Genomic DNA, 12,075 nt, shown 5'->3' on the forward strand with positions numbered 1-12,075 from the left:
TTCTGTATATATTTTAGGGAGCAGTGTGAGGAGCTGCAGACAAAGCTATCTCATCAGCGAGAGCTAGAGCTGGTCAAGGATAGGAAGGTGCAAATTGAGTTCAACAAGAAACTGCAGAATCAGCAGAAGGAAGAGGAGCAGATGTACGAAGAGCTGTGGGAGAAGGACCGGCTTGCCAAAGAGGAGAGGATGGAAAAAGAAATGAGAGAGCAAAATGAGAAACTGCAAGAAGTCCTGGCTGGTCTACAGGAACAAATGGCAGAAGCTAATGCTAAACGCATGGATCAGAAACGGCTGAAAGAAGAAGAGGCAAAAGCTATGGTAAGAAAAGAATATAAATTGACTGAGCAGGGTTGCATGTTATTTCACCTCTTTATTGGTCGTCTTCTCAGCTCAGTCACCTGAGGTGCCAATTCCCTCATTTACATTTTTTTGTTCTCCATGTCAATTTTTTTTTTCCACTTGACCCAAAGATGGTGGCCTAGAAATTTGGCATAGGCCAATGGGGATTGCAGGGTACAATTTTTACAGCTGAATGTCGAGGCCCATCATTTTGAAGGCCTTTGCTGCCAGATTCCTAGGCCAGTAACTCCTTGCTAGATACAGTCATGGATGTTGGGTGAACTTTGTTGCTTCACCTTGGTAGCCATTGTTCAAGTGTGAATTTTTGATAGATTATTTGGTTGCTGCAAATGTCATCCAGTCCACATGTATGAACTTCCAGCATGATAGCAAACAGAAGTGGGAACCATGACCATTCTTCCCTACCCTAACCCAAACACGATGAAGATAAATCCACCACCACCACAGTCAGCTAATTCAGTGTAGATCAGGAATTGAACCTGGGACATTCTGGATCTATTTGACTTTGCTATTCAGGGTAAACTTCACGGAATCGCAGAACCACAGTGCAGAAGAAGCCCTTCGGCCCATCGAGTCTGCACCGAGAAACACCTGACCTACCTACCTAATCCCATTTACCAGCACTTGGCCCATAGCCTTGAATGTTATGACGTGCCAAGTGCTCATCCAGGTACTTTTTAAAGGATGTGAGGCAAACCGCCTCCACCACCCTCCCAGGCAGCGCATTCCAGACCGTCACCACCCTCTGGGTAAAAAGATTTTTCCTCACATCCCCCCTAAATCCCCTGCCCCTCACCTTGAACTTATGCCCCCTTGTGACTGACTCTTCAATTAAGGCGAACAGCTGCTCCCTATCCACCCTGTCCATGCCCCTCATAATCTTGTACACCTCGATCAGGTCACCCCTCAGTCTTCTCTGCTCCAATGAAAATAACTCAAGTCTATCCAACCTCTCTTCAAAACTTAAATGTTTCATCCCAGGCAACATCCTGGTGAATCTCCTCTGCACCCTCTCCAGTGCAATCACATCCTTCCTATAATATGGTGACCAGAATTGCACACAGTACTCCAGCTGTGGCCTCACCAAGGTTCTATATAACTCCAACATGACCTCCCTACTTTTGTAATCTCTGCCTCGATTGATAAAGGCAAGTGTCCCATATGCCTTTTTCACCACCCCACTAACATGCCCCTCTGCCTTCAGAGATCTGTGGACACACACGCCAAGGTCCCTTTGTTTCTCAGAACTTCCTAGTATCATGCCGTTCATTGAATACTTCCTTGTCAAATTACTCGTTCCAAAGTGTATCACCTCACACTTTTCGGAGTTAAATTCCATCTGCTACTTATCTGCCCATTTGACCATCCCGTCTATATCTTCCTGTAGCCCAAGACACTTAACCTCACTGTTAAACACCCGGCCAATCTTTATGTCATCTGCAAACTTACTAACCCTACCCCCCACATAATAAGGAACTCCTTCACTGATGTCCTGGAACTGAGATGACTAACCTCCAACCATTTCCCTTTGTGCTAGGTATGATTCCAACCAGCGGAGAGTTTGCCCCCTGATTCCCATTGTCTCTGGTTTTACTAGGGCTCTTTGATGCCACACTCCGTTAAATGCTGCATCACCTCACCTCACCTCTGGAATTAAGCTTTTTTGTCCATGTTTGAACCAAGGCTGCAATGAAGTCAGAAGCTGAGTCACCCTGGCGGAACCCAAACTGAGCGTCAGTGAGCAGGTTATTGCTAAGCAAGTGCTGCTTGATAGCACTGTTGATGACCCCTTCCATTGCTTTACTAATGATCAAAAGTACACTGATGGGGCAGTAATTGACCGGGTTGGATCCGTCTTGCTTTTTGTGTACGTGCCATACTTGGGCAATTTTCTACATAGCCGGGTAGATGCCAGCTTTGTGGCTGTACTGGACAGCTTAGCTAGGGGTGTTGCAAGTTCTGGAGCACAAGTCTTCAGTACTGTTGACGGAATATTGTCAGGGCCTATAGCTTTTGCAAGATTTCAGTTGTTTCTTGATATCAGATGGAATGAATCGAACTAGCTGAAGACTGGCATCTGTGATGCTGGAGATCTCCAGAGAAGGCCGAGATGGATCATCCATGCTGCACTTCTGGCTGAGGATTGTTGCGAATGCTTCGGCCTTACCTTTTGCACCGATATGCTGGGCTCCTCCATCATTGAGGACAGGGATATTTGTGGAGCCTCCTCCTCCAGTGAGTTGTTTAATTGTCCACCACCATTCATGATGCCATGATGTGGCAGGGCTGCAGAGCTTGGTGTGATCCGTTGGTTGTGGAATCAATTGGCTCCATCTACCACTTGCTGCTTAAGCTGTTTGGCACACAAGTAGTCTTGTGTTGTAGCTTCACCAAGTTGACACATCTATTGTAGGTGTGCCTGGTGTGTTAATCACAAGAAGAGTTTGTGGTGGAAGCATTAAATCCAGGCTGGTCTTTTGCTTTAAGTTGGTTTATTTTCAAGACAATGCCTCAGTGCTACTGACTTCCAAGTAGCTTCCACACTAAGTGTTCCAGCTCTATCTTTCTCTTCTATTTGGATGGGATAATCAATGCCCATCACCTGTTTAACTAGCAATTGGTTTTAAAAAGGTGATTGCCATATTAACATGGTGCTGCTCCTGGCATGCCCTCCTGCACTTTTCATTGAATCAGGGTTGATCCCCTGACTTGGTGGTAATGGCAGAGTGGGGGATATGCCAGGCCACGAGGTTACAATTGTGGTTGAGTACAGTTCTGCTGCTGCTCCTGGTGGTCCATATCGCCTCATGGATGCCCACTCTTGAGTTGCTAAATCTCTTTGAAATCTATCTCATTTAGCAAGGTGGTAGTGCCACACAAGACGATGGAGGGCATCCTCAATGTGAAGACAGGACTTCGCCTCCCAAGGAGTGTGCGATGATCACTCCTGCCAATATTGTCATGGATAGAGGCATCTGCGGTGGGTAGGATGGTGAGGATGAGGTCAAGTATGTTTTTCCCTCTTGTTGGTTCCCTCAACAACTGCTACAGACCCAGTCTAGCAGCTATGTCCTTTAGGACTCAGCCGGCTTGGTCTGTGGTGAAACTACTGAGCCACCTTTGGAGATGGACATTGAATTCCCCCACCAGAGTAAATTCTGTGCCCTTGCCACCCTCAGTGTTTACTCCAAGTGATGTTCAACATAGAGGGGTGCTAATTCATCAGCTGAGGAGGGGCAGTAAGTGGTAATCAGCAGGAGGTTTCCTTGCCCATGCTTGACTTGATGCCATGAGACTTCATGGGGGCCAGAGTCAATGTTGAGGACTCCCAGGGCAACTCCCTCCGGACTGTATATCACTGTGCTGCCACATCTGCTGGGTCTGTCCTGCCAGTGGACAAGACGTAAACAGGGATGGTGATGTTAGTGTCTGGGACATGATCTGTAAGGTATGATTCCGTGAGTATGACTGTGTCAGGCTGTTGTTTGACTAGTCTGTGAGGCAGCTCTCCCAATTTTGACACTAGCCCCAGATGTTAGTAAGGAGGACTTTGCAGAGTTGGCGGGGCTGGGTATGCCTTTGTTGCTTCCCGTGCCAAGGTCGATGCCGGGTTGTCTGTCCGGTTTCAATCCTTTTTTGAGACTTTGTAGCGGTTTGACACAACTGAGTGGTTTGTTAGGCCATTTCAGAGGCCATTTAAGATTCAACCACATTACTGCGAATCTGGAGTTACATGTGGGCCAGACCAGGTAAGGACGGCAGATTTCCTTCCCTAAAGGAAATTAGTGAACCAATCGACAGTGGTTTCGTGGCCATCATTAGATTTTTAATTCCAGATTTTGATTGAGTTCAAGTTCCACCATCTGCTGTGGTAGGATTTGAACGCAGGCCTCCAGAGCATTTCGCTGGGTGTCTGGATTACCAGTGCAATGACAATACCACTACATGCTGCTGTGTGTAAGCGATCTTAAGGGGGAAGGGACAATTAAAAGGAAGTGTGAGAATATGGGACAAAAATTCAGAAGGAACTCAAGTACAGCCAATTTTAGTGGTAAATGAACTCCAGCTACATTCACGGAGCTGCAGGGATGTGTTTGATGGCTGCTGAAGTGGAGGTAGTGTTGCATGAGGTGGCTGTTCGGAAGCTTGTGACAATACCATCCTCACAGGTCAATACTGCAATATGCCTGCAAGGAATTGGAGTCAAGTTTCAGGGATTAGCTGACTAGTGGTGTCAATGTTTGTCCCAACCCCATGGTGCACGGTCACTGCAGATGTTCTTACAGAGACAATGCAGATCTGTATCTGGCTCTCTGCTGACCCAGATCCTGTGAAGATGGTTGTCTATGCTCATGACAAGGTATGTTTCAGACGTGGGGTTAGTGACATTTGTACTAGCATGGTCAATCACCCAAGCATGCCTCCTTTCATAGTGTATGGCTGAAGACATGGCATACTCTGATTCTTCCAGGATAACACACACTAGGCGGAATTTCCCATTTTTGGAACCAAATGTGGTAGCGGGCAGGTTTAGCAATGCATATCATGCTGCTCAAAATGGCGGAACATCGCACCTGCTTCAGCACTTGGAAGCTTCTTAATATTATTTCTCTAAATCACCTGGCGGGTCAAGCTGATTCATGCACCCTGCCCTTACCTGGTGGGGTTGAAGGCCCTGGCACCATATTTAAAACCCATTGGAGCACACTCATCTCACTCCCTCCAGCTCACCTGTCTCCAGGATACCCTTCAAGATGTCTACCACCCAAAGCAAGAAGGCTGCAAGCCTTGAGAAGAAGGCAGCACCCTTCTTCACTCACCTGGTCCTTGAGGCCTTGATCAGAGGAGTACGAATGAACAGGCATTTCCTGTATCCCAGGGATAGCTCCAGGATGCACACCAGCTTCACCTCTCTGGCCTCGGAGGCCATAGCAGAGTAGATAAGCATGGCTGGCAACCGTGCCTGAAACTCCATCCAGTGCAGGAAGAAGATGAATGATCTCATCCATTCTGCCAGGGTAAGCTATCCTTCTACTCCCTCCAATATCAAACTCTCATCATGGCATCATGAACTCAAAGGCCTACTCTCGTCAGGGATCCCACAAAACCATTAGAGGGGAACACATATCACCCATGATTGTCTATGGAAACTTGCACATCATCACCATCTCATCTATCAGGCTACTCACACTCCATCCTCAGCCCCTTCTGGGAGGGCTCACCACACACAGCCAACATGCATCTTTCCCAACCTCAGCTCCATCCCTGCTCAACACGTTTCTTTCTTTTGTTTTCAACCAGGGCAAGCTTGCCCACAACAGAAGGGAAACAGCGCAGACCGGAGGAGGCATGGCCAATATCAGTGTCCTCAGTGAATTCGAGGAGGCTGCAGCCAAGGTTGCTGGGGAGGACAGGGATCGCTACTGTGGGAAAGGGGAGATCAAATTGTCTCAGCAATCTAGTATGGATCACACCCGCATCAGGTCATCACATCCTGGAAATCACAGTGAGTGACAGGCAATCTTATAATCCTTTTGCTCATCAACTGAAACCCTATTTTCTATCTTACAGGCACCAGCAGATTGAGGTCCACATGATTGTCCACCATAAGTCCGAGCCCCAGACCATGTCAGAAGAGGAAGCTGAGGAAGAACCGTCACTGTGCTGACCCGCACCCTCCAGAGACACACACCTCGGTTGGCTATAGCTCTAGCTTAGTTTCTGGCTCACCTACTGGAGAACACCTCACTGACAGATCCCCGCAGCATTCAGAGGCAGGGACAGCCCAGGTATCTGGCACTCGGAGGGCTGGTGGAGACCAGCCATTTGCTCACTCCAAGTCAGATGATGAGCCTCTGCGAACGGCCGCCAACTCAATGCTGGAGGTGGAACAACATGCGATGGAACATCAGGTAGAGATTTGGCAGTCACTCAGCACATTAGAGCGAAGGATGGAGGAGTCCATCTGTGTTCTCTTTGATGTAGTGGTGCCGATATGTGAGCACCTCGTGGTACAGATGACATCTTAGAAGGCTCCTCAAATGCAGCCATATGGGTAGAACTGAAAGACAAAAAGGAGCAATCATATTGCTGGGAGTGCACCATAAGTCAGAGAGAAATAGAAGGGCAGATATGTAGGCAAATTTCAGAAGTGTAAAAATAATAAGGTAGTAATAGTGGGGGATTTCAACTACCCCAACATTAACTGGGCTAGTCATAGTGTGATAGGCTTAGAGGGAACAGAATTCTTAAAATGCATCCAGGAGAGCTTTTTAAGGCAATATGTAGAAGGTCCTACAAGAGAGGGGGCGGTCTTGGACTTAATTTTAGGGAATGAAGCCAGGCGAGTGGTAGAGGTATCAGTGGGGGAGCATTTTGCAGATAGTGATCATAACTTTGTTAGATTCAAGGTTGTTATGGAAAAGGACAAGGATGGGCCAGAAATCAGAGTTCTAAATTGGGGCAAGGCCGATTTTAATAAGATCAGATATGATTTAGCCAGAATATACTGGGAGCAGCTACTTTTAGGAAAATCTGCAGAAGAGCAGTGGGACGCATTCAAGAAGAAAATAGGGAGAGTACAAGGCCAACATATTCCAGGGAACAAAGGGTGGGACCAACAAATCCAGGGAACCCTGGATGCTGAGGGATATACCAGATTGGATGAAGAGAAAAAGAGAGGCTTATGGCAGATACCGAGGGCTCAAAACAGCGGAAGCCCTAGAGGAGTCTGGAATGTGTAGGAGGGAAACTTTAAAAATGAAATTAAGAGAGCAAAAAGGGAGCATGAATACATTGGCAGGTAAAATAAAGGAAAATCCAAAGTTATTTTAGAAGTATGTTAAGAGTAAGAGGATAACTAGGGAAAGAGTAGGGCCCATTAAGAACCATAATGGTAATTTGTGTGTGGAGCCAGAAGACGTAGGTTGGTTTCTAAATGAATACTTTGTGTCGGTGTTCACAAGTGAGAGAGATGACCTGGGTATGGAAATCCGGCAGAAGGACCGTGTTATAATGAAAGAGGCAAGTGAGGCAAGGGAGGAGATAGCAGGGGCGCTGGCAATAATTTTCAATAGCTCTCTGGCCACAGGAGAGGTGCCAGAGGACTGGAGGACAGCCAATGTAGTACTTTTATTCAGGAAGGGAGGAAGGGATAAACCAGGGAACTGCAGGCCAGTCAGTCTAACCTCAGTGGTGGGCAAACTATTGGAAGCAATTCTGAGGGATAGAATTAATCTACACTTGGAAAATCAGGGATTAATCAAGGACAGTCAGCATCATTTTGTTAAGGGGAGATTACGTTTGACCATTTTGATTGAATTTTTTGAAGAGATGACCAGGTATGTAGATGAGGGCAATGCATTTGATGTAGTCTACTTGGACTTCAGCAAGGCTTTTGACAAGGTCCCGCATGGGAGACTGATGACGAAGGTAAGAGCCCATGGAATCCAAGGCATTTTGGCAAATTGGATCCAGAATTGGCTGAGTGGCAGAAAGCAGAAGGTGATGGTCGAGGGGTATTTTTGTGACTGGATGTCTGTGTCCATTGGGGTTCCACAGCGATCAGTGTTGGGTCCCTTGCTGTTTGTGGTATATATGAACGATTTAGACTTGAATGTAGGAGGGTTGATCAGTAAGTTTGCAGATGACATGAAAATTGCTGGGGTGATAAATAGGATAGCCTTAGATTACAGGAGGATATAGATGGGCTGATCAGTGGCAAATGGAATTTAATCCAGATAAGTGTGAGGTGATGCACTTGGGTAGGACAAACAAGGCACGGGAATACACGATGAATGGGAGGACCTTGGGAAGTACCAAGGATTAGAGGGGCCTTGGTGTGCATGTCCACTAGTCCCTTAAGGTAGCGGGACAGGTAAATAAGGTGGTCAAGAAGGCATATGGGATACTTGGTTTTATTAGCCGAGGAATAGAATATAAGAGCAGGGAGGCTATGCTGGAACTGTATAAAACACTGGTTAAGCCACAGATAGAGTATTGTGTGCAGTGCTGGAAACTGCATTATGGGAAGGATGTGATTGCACTGGAGAGAGTGCAGAGGAGATTTAGCAGGATGTTGCCTGGACTGGAGAGTTTTAGTTATGAGGAGAGATTGGATAGACTGGGGTTATTTTCCTTGGAGCAGAGGAAATTGAGGGGGGACATGATTGAGGTGTATAAAATTATGAGGGACACAGATAGGGTAGACAGGAAGGAACTTTTCCCTTTGGTGTAGGGGTCAGTAACCAGGGGGCATAGATTTAAAGTAAGGGGCAGGAGGCTTAGAGGGGTTGGGAGGAAGAATTTCTTCACCCAGAAGGTGATGGGAATCTGGAACTCACTGCCTGAAAGAGTGGCAGAGGCAGATACTCTCATAACGTTTAAGAAGCATTTGGTTGTGCACTTGCGATGTCATGGCATACAAGGCTATGGGCCTGGTGCTGCAAAATAAAATTAGAATAGTTAGGTACTTGTTTGATCGGCACAGACTCAATGGGCCGAAGGTCCTTTTTCTGTGCTTTGGACCTTTATGACTCTATGACCATGGGAAAGTTGGCTATCACCGCCTTGGTCCAGCAGATTTTGCCGGATTTGCCTTCGGTCCTGGACTTCATGTCCACTCATCCTGGTGGACACCATCAGTGGGTAAGTGACAGGGGAATGAGGCAATTTGACCACCCTCCAGGCGCACAATCTCCTTAAGGAGCCAGGGTGGGGCCCTTGGGCACCCACAGGGAGGATGAACATCAGCTGTGCACCCTCGGGGCCTCCACTCCTGACTCTCCAAGGGTGTCCTGCCGCTCAGAGTCCCCTCAGCCTGTGACTCCATCTAGTCCAGCAGCTCAGGCTGAGGAGAGTGCATCTGCCCCTAAGCAGGAGACCCTTATCAGGCTAGGACTCTACAGGCCTTTGGCCACCAGAGGAGGTCTACCAAGGTCATTGCAGACATCAGGACATAGTAGTCAGCAGGCTGCCTCCACCTCTGCTGCAGATGTTGGGGCTGCACCCAGGCATCGTGTTAAGGTTAGAAAAATTAAGTGATATTGATGCCACCTGTTATGACGAGGCAGATGATTTGTGCCAGGCAGATCAAATTCATGAGGGAAACTTGACCACACGGTCACAACTGTTTTGGAATTTGTATTTTATTTCGAGATGCATGCCTTGAATTCAGAAATAATAAGACTACTGCAACTTCCTGAGGTTTTTAGAAAACTAATTTAAGTATTTATTAACGAAAGAAAATATTTCAAACACATGCATAAGTCTACAAATTACTGTTATAATAACTCCTAAAACCTCTAATTAACCTGGGGTTTCCAGTTACACCCCTGTTAAGGCAACAGTAAAAACAACTAGATTTAAATAGACCCAGGCAAAGTGACACAATACCCTGGACAGTCACATTCAAAGTGAGTTTTCTCATCTTCGATTCCTGCAGACAGCAACTTGATGCACAGAGGCTGGAGGCTTTTCACACTTGTGTTAGATCTTAGAATGCCTTCTTCTATTACACATAGCCTCATCTCCTTTATACATTTCTCCCTTTTAATTGCAAATTGTTCCAACATGTCTTTGAAACATTACCTTTCTCATAATATAAATCTTTTCAAAGTGCTAATTTTATCAGTAACCTTTGTGAAAAATAAACACACTGTTTGGCTTGGCTTCTTCTGGCTAGATGTAACATCTTACCATCTCTTTGAAATTCAAACTACTCTGGTTTATCTAACAATGCAAATGTTCCTCACACCTCACATTCTAAAACTTCAGCCATGTTTACGTATTTAGCATTTCAAACCTAGCTTCTTTTGATAACTCAAAACCTCCAGACCAGCTGTCTCCAATTCAATTAAATCTCCCCCCCCCTTCCACACACACACACACACACACACACACATACACACTAGCACACACACATACTCACAGAGAAAGTAATCCAAACCTCTCTATTAACCCACTTTTACAATAAATCACAATATTATTAAAATTATTATATTTTCATGACATACCGCACTGAAAATGTTGCACTTTTGTAAATGCATTTTATGTTTATGTGAATGGCTTGGTTGACTGAAGGCATTGTAATTATGTGGCCTGAATTTCACGCCTGTCAGGTATGTGCGTTTGGTGGGCCTGGAAGTAAATGTGGAATCCACTCCCGGACGACATCACGTTGGGAATGCGATTTCAGGCTGGCTGGCCCAGTCTGGAACCTGTCCTTTGAGATGGCTGCTGTTCTGGGCAGGGGCAGGAGCTTGTCGGGCGCCAGGTTCAATGGGGACCCAGTGGTGGTTTTAAAAAGTCGGTAGCTCCCTGAATGCTGCCAGGTGTTAGGGAGGAGCCCAAAATTTAATCAGTTCTAACTGTTCAGTTGTAATGGCCTCAGGACCCGGTGGGCCTGCCAGATGGGAGGGAAAGTCTGGTGGGCACTTTGCCCCCCATTTCTCTGAGTGCCAGAGCACCCTGACGGAGGAAGTAAATGCCAGGTGGTACATTTTGATGCCACGGGATAGCAAGAAGAGGCCACCGCGCCTCACAAAGAAGGCCTAGCCAGAGGTGGCAGCCAAGGTGAGTGGGCATGATGTGGTGTGGACCACATGGGTCCAGTGCCACAAAAGATTTAATGATCTGCACTCGGTGAGGGTGAATACCGAGTTGGCATGGTACTGTTTGGAGGTGTATTGACAGGTGGCCATTTCTCATGGCGCTCAGGGTTGTAAGTGTGTGTGTGTGTATGCCAACTTGCACTGAAGGCTGCACCGGCCAAGGCTGGGAGGTCTGCCCGCTTGGCCTGAGTGCATGGAAGGGTGAGATGTGCTACTCTGATGCATCCCGCAACCTGGTTCTCAGTGGGGCTGGACCAGGCTGGGATGTTGCTGCAGGGATAGGGAGCAGTAATGAATTCTCATCTGCCCTTTCAGGAGAAGAGAAGTCATAACTCCATTAAGCAGACAAGAATGATGGTGGGTTGCCCAACACATTCACCCTCACAAGGTACATCATGGATGCCCTAGAGTTGGAATGCCACTGCGGATCTTGGTCTGCCAGTTATTGAAAGGCAAGGGTCTCGGAGGAAGGTAAGTGCAGTGGACAGATGTGAGAGTGGCGCAGAGTGCAAACAATGTAGGGTTGCCTCATTTGAAGTGAAAAGTTCAAAGCAAGAGTGCCCATTGATCCTCCAATTACGATAGCACTATGATGCAGTTTTTCATTGTTACACCAGCCCGCCTAGCATGCACATTTACTATGTGGCGATTGATACTACTGACATGTTGTCTTCCTTCCTCAGATGCGCCATCCTCCAGAGGCTTCCAGGACCCCAAGGATCCTTCCTTGACACCCAAGATCCACATGCGCCACATCCTCTCTCTGAACCAGGGATTAGCGCAGATACATGCATGTCAGTGGGCATTAGTTCGTTGGCTCCTATGGTAATGCTCAGTGGAGAGGGCACAGCATACTTGCATGAGGAGCTGGTGGAGGCATAGAGTACCCAGCGTGCCAGTGGTTGGAGAACTGCTGGAGACCAGGATGATGCTGAATTCAGACAGATGATGAGCCTCTGGAGTTGCCAATCAGGTGACAGATGCTGGATGTCCAGTGGGATGCGTGGGAAGATCTAGTGGAGATCCCTGAGGGTCTGAATGCCATGGTGTCTGTCATGGAAGAATCCATGTGGAGCATGAGCACTGCGTTGACCTGAGCACT

General features: G+C 47.0%; 1 protein-coding gene across 1 annotated transcript in view; it reads left to right on the plus strand.

Moving 5' to 3' along the window:
- cfap53 (cilia and flagella associated protein 53) overlaps positions 1-12,075 on the plus strand; it is a 66,456-nt gene that overhangs the window by 14,030 nt on the left and 40,351 nt on the right. Inside the window, exon 4 of the mRNA XM_041193581.1 lies at positions 18-321. Coding sequence (XP_041049515.1) covers positions 18-321 — 304 coding nt within the window. The remainder of the gene's footprint in view (positions 1-17; positions 322-12,075) is intronic.

This window comes from Carcharodon carcharias, chromosome 1, assembly GCF_017639515.1.
Source record: "Carcharodon carcharias isolate sCarCar2 chromosome 1, sCarCar2.pri, whole genome shotgun sequence".
Classification (NCBI taxonomy): domain Eukaryota; kingdom Metazoa; phylum Chordata; class Chondrichthyes; order Lamniformes; family Lamnidae; genus Carcharodon; species Carcharodon carcharias.